At 43.5% G+C, this 18124-nt stretch overlaps 1 protein-coding gene across 2 annotated transcripts in view; it reads left to right on the top strand.

The window, feature by feature from the left end:
* LOC126534401 (AB hydrolase superfamily protein YfhM-like) overlaps positions 1 to 17462 on the top strand; it is a 40178-nt gene extending 22716 nt beyond the window's left edge. For both annotated transcript variants that reach the window (XM_055072869.2, XM_050181686.3), the window contains exons 4-7: positions 845 to 957; positions 9111 to 9288; positions 11340 to 11476; positions 17024 to 17462. In XM_055072869.2, coding sequence (XP_054928844.2) covers positions 845 to 957; positions 9111 to 9288; positions 11340 to 11476; positions 17024 to 17445 — 850 coding nt within the window. In that variant the 3' untranslated portion in view covers positions 17446 to 17462. The remainder of the gene's footprint in view (positions 1 to 844; positions 958 to 9110; positions 9289 to 11339; positions 11477 to 17023) is intronic.
* The last annotated feature ends 662 nt before the right edge of the window (positions 17463 to 18124 follow it).

The following is an 18124-nucleotide window of genomic DNA, read 5'->3' as shown; positions in this document are numbered from 1 at the left end:
CGCCGTTCTTTGAGTGTAGCCTGCTTTTTAGGGCGCATGTTCGCCGAATAAGACGCTAGTTTCGTCATTCGCGGTTTCGCTTCTTTCTTCACCGTAACTCCTACGTGACAATATTTCAGATTTGTCCACCATATGTTCTATAAGAGATGCGGTTTTCAGAATTGCGTTATGTTTTTGGCGCAGAGTTCCGGATTAATTTTCGGAAATTTTTTCTTGTGAAACATTCCAGGCTTTCACTGAAAATTCTGCTTGCAGCTCTGGCTATACCTTAGGTTTAGCTCTTAAATGCAACGAGTTTTTACGAATAAGTCTAACGGTGGCGTCAAAAAAGCACTTCTGCGCTTTAAAGTTTAAATTTATTTGAATAGGAAAATTTGAGTTTACCTTGAGCTAAAGCCTCCTGTGAAAAATGCATAAGATAGGCATTTGCCACTACCATCCTATACTGCAGGACAACAAAGAAACTAGAGCGGAAACTAAGCAGCAGGAAACAAGTTAGATGTCTAAAACTGACAGCTAGACTGTGAATGAAAGAGCGAACGTGAGTGCCTGATGTAATGCTTTACATTGAGAGAATGAAATGAAATGCGGTAGGCCATGTTGTGCGTTGACCAGATAACTGATAGACAAGCAGTACGGAAGAGCATATGCTAGTATCAGCAGAAGCATAGTTAGGCATTGGATTTAAAGGTACAGGGATATAATCATACAAAGGATTCAACCGGTTAACTTAAGTATGATTACGATGATTATAAAAATAACTTACGTTCCTGATGCGCATGTGCTCCTGTCGTTTAACAATCCGTCCTTTGCTTTTGTTTTTCCTTATATTATCACTTCACAGTGTCGTGGTCCCAGACCTGCGAGGATACGGCCTTACTACAAGACCTGCTGATTCGGCGGACTATCTAATGTTGAAGCTGGTTCAAGATGTCAAAGAATTATTGGGGGTGATAAGTAAGTCAGAGCCTGAAGGGAGGCTACAGGTACTTCTTTTAGGGCTACATTCGTGCGTGCAGACGACCAGGACGTTTCCTGACACACTATAGCGTTAAACAAAATTTCGATAAAATGATCCTACCTTCTAGTATCTTAACGTGGTCCATAACTCATTGCTTTATTAGGGCTCTGAACTGCATAGTCTGATTGTGCAATTTTGCTAGTATATACGAAAGTCTGCAAGCATGGTGTAGCGGCGTATAGATACGCAAGGTGGATAGGTAGGCTAAATTTTGAGCAGCTCAAGTAGCGCTCGATGCAGGATCGCAATGGCGCCGAGTGACAAAGAAGCCAAGTTGTTATTCACTAACAGGCAAATGAGCCATGATAATATTGTGCGACATATTTGACAACACTGTTTGCTTTATTAAACATAGAGGAATATACCGCTAACTTTGAAGACTGAATCCACAATCACTATTTGTATTGATGGCAACATATTGGAGAGAAACAAGGCGGTTAAATATACTCAGAAGACGCTAATTCAGAATCACATAGAGAGTGATAGGACGAAAAATGTTAAACGTAATGATAGTAGACAGGAAGACAGTGATGTCGATTAGAGAAGAAACCTGTATAGCTGATATTCTAATTGAGGTTAAGAAGAAATTGATTTGGGCAAGATATGTCATGTGTATAGGGCAGGTAACCGGCGCTATTTTAGTCACAGAATTCATACCAAAGGAAGGGAGGCGCAGTAGGCGACGACAGTGAATTAGGAGGTGTGATGAAATTAGCAAATTCACTGGCACTGGATGGGTTCAACAACCGCTGCTGGAGCCACACACAATGGTTCAATTGGCGCATGGATTTTATCCTGGAGAGGACAAAATAGGCTGATAATGACGTGCACCAGGAAGATGGTAGTGGCAGTTTACGAAGAATTGGAATTATCCCTCAATATTAAGAAAACGTCCAAATGGCACATCTTGAGACTTATATACACAGAGACAAGGCAGTGGTTTCTGTATGTTGACGATAGGTTGTGAAGGCGGATATTCATATTGGTTATAGTGTGCACAGGTGTGACGTTTCCGTAGTAAGGCTTTTTGAAATGTCGATTGGTTTCTAGTGCAGTGTCATTTCTTTTTCAGACATTAAAGCGGAAAGTTGGACGACTTGGTATGCATTCATAATGGTAACAGCGTGAGCAAAACGACGACCGAGTTAAAGGACACAGGACGAGCGGTGACTCTCAACTAAGTTTACTGAAACACACACATCAAGGAATATTAGCGACACAGGCGATCACATGGTCAACACAGGAACGCAGAACCAGGCCGCGTGGATACAGGGCATCTGTTACTGTCTCAAGCTATCTAGGTAAATTAATTACTGCTTAGAAAGCGTAAAATGCGTAAAAATTTCGAGGAGACAGGAGGCCAAAGGAAAAAGCCGGAAGAAGGACGTGGTAGTTGTACCCTATGCACACCGCTTGTCCAGTGGCCTGAAGAACGTTGCAGGTTGCTATGGGGTACAGGTTGTATTTTCGGCTCCTGGAAAATTCAGTGCTGTTCGTCCGGTGGTCGAAAGGCGAGCCAGCGGAGAAGAACGTAATTCTAATGTAAGGTGCAAAGTGAATCATGTTAATAAGTATGTAGGTTACACTACCAATGTGGTGTACTCTTTCCCGCTCAAGTGTGGGCGACTGTACATACGGGGAACCGGCCGGCGCATAAATGTAAGACTTAGGGAGCATTAATTTTGCTTGGACAAGAATGATCATGGGCATGTGGCTGTCCATTGCCGGCAATGTAAGTTGAAGTTGAAGTTGAAGTTGAAGTTTATTTACATCGCCAAAAAAATCAACGATGCGGGTAGGCCCGGGCAAAAAGTGAACATAATCACTCGAGGGACGCCCGAGCCCCCCTGTACAAGGCATACAGCGAAAATGTAAAGTGTAAAAGTCATAGTAACACTCTGGCTAAATAACAAGGGCAAAAATATCTCGTATATGCATGAGTTTGTGGACAAAGCATAAACAGAAAAAAACACAGCATAATAGTAAGAAAAAAAAACCACTGACATGCATAGCAGCAAGATAAAATTACACAGGATACATCGCAGCAAGATACGAAAAAAAAATGCATGAACGCGGCATTCAAAAAGAAGATATTAGTGAATTAGTGCACTTCTCATGTCAACAAGTGAACATGTTTCAGGAATTATACCCCTTGACAATAATTTATTCAAAACAGTGGGCAGGCTATGTCGGAGCATCTGTTGCCCGTACATTGTACGGGAGAAGGGAATGTGCCAAATTTATTTTCTGCGAAAGGAGTATTCTGAAAGATTTTGACTGAGACAGGGTAATTCAAGAAAACTAAGCTGGTTATTTTGGATACAACGCTTGTATTTTAATGCTAAGTAATATTCGTACACGGTATTAATCGGCAAAATTTGGTAACGAGCAAACAGTTCCTGAGTGTGAGCAAGGTAGTCTACGTTCGCAATGTAGCGTACAGCTTCCTTTTGAAGCATGTATATTTTATTAATGTTTGTTTTAGTAGTAGTACCCCAAACCAAGAAACAATAATTTAGGTGGGATACAAACAGCGCATTGTAAATAATTAATTTTGTGCGTTCGGGCAGAAAATGCCGAAATTTTGCGAGAATTCCGGTGCACGTTGCCAGTTTACTCATAATGAACTGAACTTCAGTGTCCCAGCTCATGGTCTTGCTAAATATTACCCCCAAAACCTTGACAGTGTCTACAAACTGGACACGTGAATCGCCTATGTATATATGTATATCGGGTTGAGTGGGAAACTGTCTTGTACTGAATAGAACCGCTTTAGTTTATTTCGTGTTTATGAGTAAAGAGTTTGCTTCAGACCATTCCTTAAGTTTATCAAGAGCATTGTTAGTAACAGAAACCAGAGATTGTATGGAACTACCTGTGAAAAATAAACTTGCATCGTCAGCATAAATTACAAATTTCGGCTGGCTAACAGTCAAAACAAGGTCATTTATATAAAAAATGAAAAGTAGAGGTCCTAAAATACTACCCTGCGGGACACCAGCAGTAATAGTTTGAAATGAAGATATATGTGGCCCTATTTTAACGCATTGTACACGATGACGCAAGTACGATTTCAGTAGTTCATTTCATTTTTTAAGTAAGGTATTATGATTAAGGCGATCGAAAGCCTTTGAGAAATCTATGAAGATGCCGATGCACAATTCTTTATTTTCAAAAGCGTTAGGAATAATTTCTTTTTGAGTCAATAAAGCTGATTCGGTAGATTTACCTCGCAAAAAGCCATGTTGTGCTGTTGATAACAATTTAAACCTATTGCAAAATTTTATTAACCGTTTTTCAATAATTTTCTCCAACCCTATCGAAAAAGCGGTAAAATGGAGATCGGTCGGTAACTTGACATGCTATTTTTATCACCGCTTTTATATAATGCTATTACCTTAGATTTCTGCATCTGCTTTGGAAAGGACCCGCTTGATAAGGCAAGGTTATAAATATAAGTTATTACTGGTGCTATTAGAGTGAGGACAAATTTTACAGGTGAGATTTGAATGCCATCTATATCACAAGACCTGTTGTTCTTAAAGGAAGTAAAAGTACTGCACACTTCAGTGTCATCCGTAGGCTCCAAAAATATGCTATTGCTATTCCGTCGTATAGTGTTGCAAGCGAAATCTGAACTCAGACCGGTATTTACAATATCTTTGAAAAACGTATTAAATTTATCTGCAAGTGCAACACCCTCAATACGTTCACCTTCAAACCAAAGCTCTGTAACTCCTGACGTAGACTGTACTCGGTTTAATAATTTATTAACTTTCTTCCAAACTTGTGCGCTACCATCACAGAACTCGCAGTCAAACTCATTGTACAGAAAGTTTCTTTTTTCGTTTCTGAGAAAAGACGTTACTTTATTGCGGTATTGTTTAAACTTGCCTAGATCAGCAAGGGACTTGGTCCTCATAAATTTCTTGTATAACTGGTCTTTCTTTTTAATCATTCTAAGGCAATCTCGATTTATCCATGCCTTACGACTTCTAGTGGACTTTTTTAGTTTTCTCAGGGAAATGATCATGGTACAGGCGTTTAAAACAGGTGATGAATGCCTCATACGCCGCATCTAAAGTCTCAGAAGAAAAGACGTCATCCCAGTTTTGATTTGAAAGAATAGAAAAAAAGGACGCGAGGGTGTCCGGAGTAATATTTCGCACAGTATTCTGCGCTGATAGGTTGTGTTGTTTATTTGCGGCACATTTCAGGAGCACATAAATGGGATATTGGTCGCTGATAGAACGGTGTAATACACCTGAAAGTAAACTACTAGTATTTAGGTTAGAGATAAATACATCAAGTGCAAACTGACATTTTACACTGACATCCGTCAGTGTAAACCCCTGCTCAAAGAGACAACACTTTTGTTTAAGCATGCTGATGTATCTACCAGATTAGTCGTGGAAGTAGCCCACATTGATGGAAAGGACACGTGGTGTATTAGCCAGCCTTCTATTCCACTTTCTCAGCAGGAAATAATTTACCTACATAGCTCGATACGGTAATAGATGTCCTGTATCCACGTGACCTGGTTGTGCGTTCCTCGATTCACCATGGGATCGCCTGTGTCGCTTATATTCCTTGATGTGTCTTTGCTTCATAAAACTTAGTTGTGAGCCAGCGCTCTTCCTGTGTCCTTACACTCCGTCATCGTTTTGTTCACGCTGTTACCATTATGAATGTTTTTGAGACAGATGCCTCGTGCTATAGGCATCAATATACGTTGTTCTGAAAATCTAGATCATTAGCAGTTTATTCTTCATTCATAAATGAATTTGATGCAACTTCAGGAACGCTAGTTCCCAGAATTCTTCGGTAATTTGCCGAGTAAGTCATTAATGGGAAGGGTAACCAGTCGGAAAAAAAGGGCAAGTACACTTAAGTCTTCTATGTATATTGGTGTCCGCTTAGGCTCATAGTTGTTCTGCATATAGTAAACCCTCTTTATAGTTAAGTCGCTTTAACAAGGGTGCTACGAGCGTTTCTTTATTGTGATAGCAAGTGCACAGACACTCAAGGAATGCGTTCGTGCCTTGTGGCGACGGCGCATGCGTGTCGCGAGCGCCATGTGCTGGAGCTCACGTGATCTGCGGCGGGTTCGAGGGCGAGTATGCTAAGGTGGGTGCCGGGACGCCTGTTGCCTCGATTCGCACTGTCTTGTTGTGCACCTATCGTTGGAGGCCAGGGAATCTGCTAAGCTTCCGAGGCACAGCACAATGTAGGGAGCGGCAGAAATGAACGTTCGCTTTAGGACACGCCCGCGTATTACCTGTTGTTGGCCCTCTACATCCGGCCAGCGTTGTGACCACGAGCACGCGGGGTCATCGAGCGAACTCCGGTCATATGTTCCTTTCGGTTGATGACATCACACATGTTTTGTAAGCAAGTGATTGCTCACTGCAATTTATGCTGCCTATATAAGTACGAACCTGACATGCTGTAATATCATAATACTTTGCAATTGCTGGGAGGATTTGAAGACGCCACTGGTTCGTCTGAAGAGCGAGATTAGGACTTTTTAATTTATGCTTTTAGGAATGTATGCGGCATCTGAGTCCGTTCCTGCGTTACATGTTAGAATAGCCATATTCATTACAATGCAAGTGCGTAGGTATTTTCCTGATTCAAATTGCTCTTATATTCGATGACCCTGAAAACGCTGATTGTAGCTCTTTCACGCCATTTTTAATACTATTACAAGCTCGCAACATGAAACAGAAAGCCTTAATTGGGAACAACATAAATCTTAGCTTAAAAGAAACACAGTGGCTGAAGAATACCCCTCGCTACTATTTGAAGCATTATGCTGGTTATTTACATGTGATGAACGATATATCCAGCAATACCATTCACTGGAGGACCGCGAATCAGTTAATCAGTTTCTGTTACGCAAGCAGTTTTGGCCTATGACATAGGCTGCTGGAATAAATGGCATTGGGCGACAGTGCTAAACTGTTAAGTCTGCTCTCAGCGCTCTCTCGGTACTCTAACGGCGTCGTTAAAAATTTCTCTTGCTGCCAAAGGTTTATGGAACAACAATGAGAAAGTAATTGTTTCAGTGAAAACGTAGTAGGAACTTCGAAAACTACATTTTCTCCAAACTCATTAATTTTTTGTTGTATGCTCGTTTCAATGCAACCATTTGTGCTGGTAACCTGTAAAAGTCATGTTCGAGCCCTTGAATATCTCCTGTTACTTTCAACATACTATCATGTTGGGGCCCGTGTCGCAGGAAATCGGGTGTGGGCGTCGGCGTACCGTGAGCGAAAATTGCCGTATATATTCTATGCGGCACTAAAGTTACTCATAGTTGCCTTATATTCTTTACAAAATTATTCCACGAAATTTGGAGAATTACAGCACGCTGTCAAATACCATAAAACAAAACACCGACAGCGAATGCCTTTTATGTTATATCTTCTCAGACTGAAATATTAAAAGTGCGAAACAATAGCAGACTCTATCCACGCAAGAGGGCGCGTTTCTACCAGAAAGCTCGCCTTCGTACACAGCCTTCGCCGCCAGCGTTTCCCAGTAAACGTTATGATTGCATGAGCTGCAGTCGCCGGGAAGCGTGAGATGTACCAACGCCTCCTCTAGAAAGATGCCTGCGGCGTCGTTCGCTTACCCATTGTAGCCGTCGCGCCTTGAGTTGAGGTCAGTTGTCAAGAGATGGCACCACTTACGTCCCTACCTCCGCCAAGGGCACTGGGGCGGTGTTGTGTCGCGGCGGTAGCGGCGGCCGCACCGGCCGCGCTGCCATGCGGTGATGTGCGCATGCGCGCATGTGTTGCAAGCGACCACCGCAACGATCGCTAGCTACCACCTCAAGTGGAAAGGAGGAAAAGGGGAAAGGTAAGGGCAGCAGGTTTTCGGCGCACGCGGCAGGCATCTTTTTAAAGGAGGCGTTGGAAGTACTGAAGAATTTTCGAATGCTGTCCCGCTCCACTCTTAAAAGAGAAGCTTAAGCGTCCTCCAAATATTTTTCTGTTTAGTACAAATTTGGTGGTTTGGAAAGGTGAGCACGTATTACGTAGTAACCTGACAATTAGATGATGACATGCACTCGTTTTCTGAGAAAGATAGTTTGGTTGAAATTACAATGCAGAGCGGCGACTGAGTAGAGCTCTTTCTTATGGTATGTTCCGTAAAATATGTTGTCACGTGGTAGTGACGATGACGAAATCAGCGAAACTGTGAATTGTGAAACTAGCGTTTTATGGGACGAACTTGTGCACTTAAAAACACGTTGTACTCAGAGGAAAACGATAGCGGCGAACACGGTCAGCGGTCGTCGAAATCTGATCGGCCGGTGATGTGCGTCGGCTTTTATACGCGAGCCATCGAACGTTCCAGAGTAATCGCTGGCGCCCGCCTGTCTTCCAGAAAGTTCTTCGAGAAACCTGTGTGTTCCTGCCTTCTGTCTTCGTCATATTGCGCTGCCCCTTCATGACGTCTGACCAGATGCTTTTACCGAAAGTTCTACACCACTCGCGCCGCGCATACATGCAATCAGATTACACAAGGTTCAGTGACAACAGACATCAGATAGAACAAGCGGTAAGGTTCCAGAAATTTCCGGTACATTCAGGCGTGTCCCGCACTGAGCGATAACATTTGTTAGACAGCGAAAAGCGCTCACCCGAAAAAGATAAAAAAGTCCACGTGTCGATATCAACATTAACTTTTTCAAGATATCTACTATGTCGCAAGTGCTGCGGTGTGTTGTTTTGCGCACGTAGTACTGTGTTTAAATAGAATTGTGTGTTTCTTCCATATTTTACTTATTTGCTTCTGTATTATTTTGGTTGTATGCATAAATACTGATACACTGTGCGTACGCTCCTATCGATGTGTGTGCCTGATGGGATGTTTTGTTGGCACCTTATATCAGTATTCTTTGGTCCCCAGAGCTTATTTCTTTTTAGATATGAGCAGGCTTGTCCAAGTAAAATACTCGCAATAAAGTAGTGTGTAAAAAAACTTTGTTGAATAATGGTCTTGCGAGTTTTTTACATAACAGGATTCTGCAATTCCGATAGTATAGAATGGGAACATTTGAAATCCTTCTACGTTGCAGATCCCCAAAAGAAGAGGCCTGTTGTCTTAGTGGGGCATGACTGGGGCGGCATGATTGGCTTCTGCCTGGCTACATTGCACGATAAGTTAATCGACCGCATGGTTATCATCAACGGAATGCACCCGAAGGCCTTTTCTAAGCAGCTGCTGCGAAGTCCGACGCAAATGAGGATGTCGTGGTGAGCACTAACTGCTACATTCTACGCATTTGCTGCCGAGAAAAATTTGACAGTTTCCGTGAATGCGGCCAGATGCGAGGAAAACCCAGCCACGTAGCCGCGTCCAGAGAGATTTCGAATGCACGAAAAAGACCTGGTTCTGAGAATGAAATCAAAGGAATGATCCCACGTTCGCACTCAAGGTGTCCCAATTACTAGAACAGGGCTGTTTTTCTATGGATCGTACTTTTGCAGAAAAGGCGATGTTATGTTTAAGAACGACTTACGAAAACAGAAATATTGCTTTTTACAGTATGCAGAATTGTACGGTGTGTGAGTAATAATCAAGATCTACCTAGATAGAAAAAGGTAATTGACAAAAGGTGAATAATTTTCACTAGGGTCGGGACTCAGTCGAGCCGTATTGGTGTTTATATAAAAATATAATTTGCCTGAAGTTAATTCTTTACAAAACAACTGTCTTTGCATTGTAATCTAAGCTACGTGTGGACGAATATTGGAAGTTTCTAATACGAACCGAAAACTCGATATATATACCTTATTGGTATTCGAAAATTAACAAGTCGGTATTTCCGAACATTTGATGCTAATCGGATACTTTGCGACATACAAATGGTAAAGCTTGGTTATTATTCCCCATCTGATAAACAATGTGTCGCACGTTCTCAGAAGTGGGACAACGACAAAAGTTTTCGAAGAAATGCAGAAACAAAATTGGCAATGCAAGCTTTGCTTTTGGCTTTGCGGGATATGGATACGCAATATCATGTCATTTCTTGGTTGTATGTCATTCAGTGCTTTTGCTGTGTACTCATTGAGCAGTTTTATCTTTCACTCTACAGCCTGTGGCACCTTTCTGGAAACTGGCCCTTTTAGAATTGTCTAGGAAACACGAGCACTTTTTCACCTTTTTCTTTTGTCACTTCTTATCGTTCTTCGGCACCAATTTATTCACTGTTTTTGGAAAGATAGTCACACGTGAGCCCTTCATTGTTAAGAAGCTGGTTTGCAACGAAGCTGTAAAGTTGTTCAGAGGCTGATTATGCGGTTTTTATTAGAATTTTGTAGTGCCTTGTAACCTCAGCCTTTGGTCCTGGGAGTTAGTTGTCCTTTTACCACCAGTAAGTGCAGGCAGGTTTTCATATTACGCAGAAATTGATATTCCTGGTGTAAATACGTGCGTATATGTTTGTAAAATAAATATTGAATAACTACCAACCGTATTTAATTCAAATTCAATAAAGAGTGCATTCGCCCCCCTCTAGATCCAACATTCCTTTTTTCTTTCCGAGGAGCTGCGCATGAAAAGGGCAAAGGTATTGTCCTAGGATATGGTTGCTATACGATGTAATGGAGCCATCGAATCCCATATACATTCAAATTACTATCCACATTAAGGTGCTCTCTGAGCAGCACCCTGAAATAATGTCGTGCCTGAGCAATAAGTAAAGCAATAGTTCTGTTATACCTGGCACAGCAGGGAGCTAGCACTGGACTGACAACAAAAAATACTGCTTCTCCGAAACCCGCCGCAGTCGCTCAGGTACGAGAAAGTACTGCTGCCAAGGCAGCAGGTCCAATTACTTGATGCAGCAGGCGCATTCTGACTGAATGGAAAGTAATTTACCCTAAAGCCTACATAAATGATGCCTGAAGGGAATCACTGTTGTAGGGTTGCTGTGATGAAGCCTTGCTGCTGCTCACGGTGTATACAATGGATTAGCCTCTCGGGCACTTCTTGCGCCTTGCTGCGCAAGAGAATTCATAAAAATAGTTAAAAAAAGAAACTCAGCAACAACCACGCATGCGGCATTCCCTTAGCTTCTGTAACAACGTCGAGCTACAGGATGGCTTTCATGCTAACCAATAGATACTTTGAGTATGTTTTCGTAACTGCTCAGATTGGCTCTGATCTTTATTATTCGCTCATTACAACATTTTTTGGTGTATTAGTATAGGAGATCCAACCTTCAGTTTGTAATCTTAGGACCACATACTGCAAAATGAAGAATGATTGATTCATTGATTGAATATGTGCATCATCCGTGTAGGTACATGATTCCGTTTCGGCATCCAAAGGTTCCAGAGCAGTACCTTATAATGCGAGACCTGGCCTTCTTTGACAAAGTGCACAAGGGCTTCTCCGAAAGGGAAGAATACGCGCACAAGTACATGTTCTCTCAAAAAGGTACGTAGAAATTTCGCAGGATGAGCATTACTAATATTTAAATTAAATTATGGGGTTTTACGTGCCAAAACCACTTTCTGATTATGAAGCACGCCGTAGTGGGGGACTCCGGAAATTTCGACCACCTGGGGTTCTTTAACGTGCACTTAAATCTGAGTACACGGGTGTTTTCACATTTCGCCCCCATCCAAATGCGGCCGCTGTGGCCGGGATTCGATTCCGCGACCTCGTGCTTAGCAGCCCAACACCATAGCCACTAAGCAACCACGGCGGGTCAGGATTACTAATATGATGTCAACAACTATTAGCGGCCGCTGCAGCCTTCGATTTCATTTCGCCCCGTTGGAAACTGCGAGTCACGTTATTTAAATAGTACGGCTAGAGATATAGTTAAACAGAGAGACATAGAAATAGTGACACCATCGACTTCGACCGTGTCGGTGCTCGCAAAGGTCCCAGGTTCCTATTTATTCATGTCGGAAGTAGGCTTAAAACAGTCAAGGGTATGTTGATACAGTTGCACGGTGCATATTACCGGTTTGTTAGCACTTTGAAAGCAAAGAATTTTAGCCTTGTTTTTTTATTAACCGATAATAAGTTATGATGCCAGAACAATATTTGCTGTCAGTCATGTTTATTACCCTTATGGACCTGCTCATATGTACTGCGGCATGATGCCAACAGTGCGGCATCCACATGTTCCAATATATGCCGTACAGCTTCAGGGAATTACTAAGGTAATTCAGGTTTAAGTTGACCCACTGGCTACCATATATGACGCTTACTAGTTATTATTGCTACGTAGCATGCCCTGCCAAAATTACGTTCTCATACTCATCATAAGCTATTCTACAATAATTAACGCTGCAAAATGCTAATAGACTATTTTGGTAAGAATATAAAGCCACATTCTTGTGTTGGAAAGCTTAGTGCCAGACAGATTTATTTTTGTGCGGAAGACCTTGAAATGATCAGGCCTATGCGGAGTAGCACCTCACGTTTGGCACTCTCGCCCTGGCTGAATTTTCCCCGGATTTTCCAACTGCCCACGTCGGAATGTCATGATTAAGGTTGTTTGCTAATATTCTGTGGAATAGTTTGTCACAATGCGCCCAAGTTGCTGCTTCGAAGCACGTAAGTTTTGGCAAATCCGCTACGCACGTGCGAACACTCAACACACATCAAATGAAAAAAAAAATGTCGCAGTTTCTCCTGAAAGACGGAGCATAAGTTGCGATAGCAAATTAGTACAGTTATACCAAGTGGGCGTAGCACATTAACGGCTGTCTGAACTCGTTAACATTCGTTTATGAACTAAATTACCCAGCATGGCGCCACGCGCGTAAAGGCAAACACATCGCACTCCATGAGCGCAGACTCTCGCTATCAGAACGCTGGTGTGAGGAAGAGCGGCAGAAGCAGTGAGCGAATTGATCTTCGTGCTACCTCTCGCTTAAAAACGAAGTAAGCTGCGAGAACACAGCGCACATAAAGCGATGAGCTTTCGGCGTATCTTGACTCTATATACATCGCAGTTCTCTTTTAGAATATGACGCATGCGGCTGACTCTACTCATCGCAGGCCGCTTTCGAGATAAGGCCCGCACGGCTGCGTTCGGTCCCGCAATCCGTGGCTGGCATCGGTGTAGAAATCCCCCTCCCACAGTGCCCTGTGTGCGGTTAAAGACGGCATGCTGCCTCCCCGCCTTCCTCCTTGGTGCACGCGATATCAAGCCACCATTGGCGGCTCACCCTAGCCCTCTTGCATTCGCACCTATAGCATACGGCGCACGTCCACGGTGTTATCGCACTTGGACATTGTGGGGAATGTCACGGTGACGCCGACAGTAACGGCGGAAATTCACCTGTAATGTGCATATAATTGCTATCCCAATAAAATCTCGACCACCCTAAAATGGATGCCACTGCTATCTGCTGCCAATAATTAAAAAAATATCAAGAGTATTGACTCGTGAACTTGTTTATATTTTACGGGTGAGCGTTTTTAACGTCTAAGAAATGTTATCGCTCAGCGCAGGACGCGTCTACATGTATCGGAAGTTTCTAGAATGTTATCGATGCTTCTATCCGCTGTCTGTTGTCGCCGAACGTTGTGCAATCTGATTGCATGTATGCGCAACGCGAATGGTGTAGAACTTTGTGGAAGACACGCGGGTCCCAGCGGTTACTCTGGAACATTCGACGACTGATCTATAAAAGCCGACGCACTTGGCCCACTGATCAGATTTTGACGATCGCCCACTGTGTTCGCCGTTGTCGCCGTTCTTCAAAGGTAGCCTGATTTTGTGGGCACAGGTTTGCCCAATGAAAGTTAGCTTCGTCTTTCACAGTATTGCTACTGTGTTCTTCATACGTCACTCCACGGGACAGTATATTGGTTGTCGGGGCATATAGGAATAGCGCTTAAACCAACGATATCCGCATCCGGCGAATCGCCGCCTTTGGCAGTATGGCTCCCATCCTTATTCCCGGTGAGTCGCCGAATTTGAAAGCCAATGGTGTAAAAAGGAGTGGGAAAAACTTGAGCATTGAGGAACACAACATTATAACTGTACTTTTTTTTTATTGACTGAAATAATAGACACAATGAACCAATAAAGAATAAAAGTGTCCTCAGAATCCGTAATTCGGAAGCTTCCGGGTATATTATGGACAAACGAACAGCAGCAAAGTTCGAGCGTTAACTCGACGGTCTTCTTAAGATTGGTTCTCAATATTGGGGCATGAAGGCCTAGCTTCCGGTTGCACAACAGGTGACTCGACTCGCCATGCCACCGGCTTGGATAACGATAGCTCTAGGTGGCATAAACTCCTCGTTCATGATATTTTGAGTAGCTCGGGCATTGAAATGAATGAAACAGTCATTGACGTATGGAAACACGCGAATGCGTCAAAACGCTTAATTTCAATAGACGGAATTTTACAAACTAAATGAGTATATACATATCCATGTCCTTCGTTACTTAGATATAGAGGTACACGCTAAAGATATGCCGACAATTAAAGGGCTTGTCATGAAACAAGTGTACAATTCGTACCTTCACGACTGTGCATTCGAAATCTCTCGTCTGGAGACATATTAAACCGGAATTCACGTTCAAAAAAGCGCGACTGCGTCAGAACACTTCCTATACATCTTTATAGACTCATAAACGCACCCTTGGGAGCCACGCTACCCTGGGCGATCGACCCAGGGTGAGGAGCATCGTAAAGCTTCAGTTGCAATTTTTTATTTGAAATCTACACAGAGGCATCTTGTTTAGCGGTGCTTCGCGAGAACACGCCAGGAATTCGCAGTGAGAACGCGCTTCACCAGCGGCAGAACGCAAATTGACTGAGTCAAGTAACAGCGCCAGAAAAAAAACAGGCAAGAAAGCAAGAAACGCTCTAACCGCACTGGTCGCGCTGACTGGGACTATCGCCAACCACGCGCTACTTGCACATTTCCTGCAACGCTTACCACTCACACACTTTGCAGTCACCTTGGTTCGCTCAAAAATCAGTTTTTCGCAACCTCGGGACAGCGTTTGCATGCCTCGACGACCGGATACTTTATGCGCAGACTATTTTAGAGTACCGGCGGAAACGGTGTTCACTACAGAAGGCGACGAAGTCGTAAGTTGCCCGGGTCAATCGACTTAGTTGAACGACTTGGCAATCTCGCGTCAGCTTTCGTCTGTGACGCCGTGGTGTTCTTTTACTAGATGTCCTTCTCTTTTTGTGCTTTTCTTAATGTTTCTGTTACCCCTTGCCCGCTATGCCCAGGGCAGGGTAGCATACTGAATACTTACCTTTCGGTTAACCTTCCCTCCTTACATTTATAATTTATCTTTCACTCAGCGCGACCTCACTTCTCATCGTGCATAGTGTGAGGACATACTCTTGCCAATTTATCAGGTACCTAAATTCATAGAACCATTGTGCGAGTGTACACATTCCTGAGGTTGTGGCTAAAACGGCCCTAAAAGCTTTCCACTCCGTCTGTGACATTTATTTTTCTGATTTTGTTTCCTGGCATTTCACGTCCGTAAAAAACTTGCGCTTCTTTAACGCGTAGGCTTCATGTACAATGTGAAGGCAAAAAGAAAGAAAAAGAAGGGAAAGAAATACATATGACAATTGCTCTGGATTGTCTATGTTTAATTTGGTGAATTGGGCGTGTTGGTACACATATGAAAAAGCCACAGCGCAAAAAATACACGCACGGAAACAATATGACATGATCCTCAGCAGGTTCTCATTTCGGTCACAGAGGGCCTTCTCAAAAGGAGTTGCGCACAAAGCCACAAGCATGTGATGCTCGTGCAGAGCGTAGGCAGTAGGTACCTGTGATACCTTACATCAACACTGGACAATCATATAATCTGAAAAAGGCGGCCCAGCGTTACGACGTGAAAGTCGTGTTGTCTGCCCCCCACAAGCTGTCAATAATCTGCAGGTTGACCGACTTGACGGCAACCCAGCTACGTGACTCTAGTACAAATCACAGGCGGTGTTTCGTTGAATGCGGAGATGGTGTAGTCTATCAAATTCCTTTAAGGTGCGGAAAAGTGTACGTTGGCCGAACTGGGAGCTGGATGTGTTAACGTTAGGTCAAGGGAGCACGTAAACAACGTAAAAATGCACGGGAAGGAAAATATTTCGAATGTTTTCCGGCAAGTCATTGTCTGACTTGCAAGGACTGTTTGCCCAACCTTCAAAACACTTGCGTTATTAAGAAGAGTAAAACGCGTGTGACACGGGAGATCACACACAATCTGAACGGGTTTCTAGACTTGGGGAGGAATGTGTCAGCATCGGCTTCATCAAGCTTTCAGACAAAGAGCTGGCATATTGATGCATGTGCAAATGATAACCCCTGGTTGGGACAGCACTTATATATGCATGAATTATTCGCAATAATTTTTTTCCAAGTTCAGTGCTAGTCCTTGTTGTCTCGTCTCCGTCCGTGTCGTTTTTGCGCGGCTGTCTTCTTAAATTATTCATGTATTGGGCACGCGTAAAGATATTCATGCTTGTAACAGTGCCATTTCATTCAACCAATTGTAATGCGCTCGTTGTCTGTGGGGTCTATTTTATTTATTTATTTATTTATTTATTTATTTATTTATTTATTATTTGCAGGTACTGTTGGCCGATTGGGTCCCAGGCGTCTAAAGCTGATAACTATTTGCAGTATTACCCGCCGTGGTTGCTCAGTGGCTATGGTGTTGGGCTGCTGAGCATGAGGTCGCGGGATCGAATTCCGGCCACGGCGGCCGCATTTCGATGGGGGCGAAATGCGAAATTTCCGGAGTCCTCCACTACGGCGTGCCTCATAATCAGAAAGTGGTTTTGGCACGTAAAACCCCATAATTTAAAAAGTTTATTTGCAGTATTCTCAGTTTCCTCACTTTCCAATACTTGTCCACTTTGCCATAGTCTTAGGTTTCTGTTTCACATTGGATGGTTGAAGCAGCATTTCCGTGCGCTTGTACGCCACATTGTCATTCTTTTAACGTTCACCCGCTCTCTTTCTTCACTGTAGGCGCTCTCACAGGCGCCATCAACTATTATCGCGCCTTCAACAACGATAAGGAGCAGCTGAACAAGCTGCCGTATCGCAGACTCGACGTGCCGACACTTATTCTTTGGGGGCAGAAGGACGAATTTCTGACGTCACCTGTGGCAACGTTCAACCAAGAATGGCTGGCGAGGTCAACAGTCGTGTTCTACAAGCACGCGGGGCACTGGCTCTTGCGGGAGTGCTTTACCACTGTCAATCAATATATCATTAGCTTCGGGAAATCTGGACAAGTAACTCCGAGCCTTCAACAAATGAATCCCTCCAACAGGAGACACAACGAAAATACATGTACGCACTCCACGACGCCCGACGCAATGCGAACCGCAAACGCGTTTGCTTTGCTTCCACGAGGAATCGGCATTCCTGGCTTTCCAGAAGAATAAAAACTTCCTGCCTGGCACTAGCGCATTGTGTATTTGCTTCACAAAGAAAAAGGAAAAGACAGTTTCGCGTAAAAGGGACAGCACTGACAGCGATGACGAGGTTTACTGTTGCGTTTAAACTCCTCGGGCGGTAAACAGGGGTGCAACTTGTGTGGGTGCGCCCAAATTTCTGGCATCCTGAAGACCTTTGACACGCCGTGCAGGGCTTGCAATAGCACCGCGCAGGTGCCCCTGTGCTGCCCATGCAGTAGGAGTGGAGCCAGTTAAATGACAAAACTTTCAGGTTGTGAGCACTGATATTGGTCTCCACTTTCTAACAAGTTGAAAGAGTTTGGGATTAAAAGCGTGCGCTGTGAAATCTGTCATTCCTTGCCTTGCGCGCTACAGTTGTCACAAATACTCAGAAATAATTCAGTTAACAAGGAATGCATTTGTGTAGCAATTCTGGCGGCTGAATATTACAGCGTCAGTTCCGTTTACACAGCGAAGATAAACGTGAGCGATACATGTGCTCCAGTATATAAGCACAGAGAAGCAAATTCAACAAGAGCGGACACTCCCATATAGCCCAGCGGCCGAATCGACTGTAGCGCACCAAGTGGATGGTATTATTCCGGTGTCGGTGTTGGGCGCGCCCGTTTTGAACGCCAGCTAGCACACGCCATGCCGGCTCCGCTGA

The sequence above is a fragment of the Dermacentor andersoni genome, chromosome 7, assembly GCF_023375885.2.
Source record: "Dermacentor andersoni chromosome 7, qqDerAnde1_hic_scaffold, whole genome shotgun sequence".
NCBI classification, from domain to species: domain Eukaryota; kingdom Metazoa; phylum Arthropoda; class Arachnida; order Ixodida; family Ixodidae; genus Dermacentor; species Dermacentor andersoni.
Note: the sequence above shows the minus strand (reverse complement) of the source record. Positions and strands in the feature narration are given on the sequence as shown.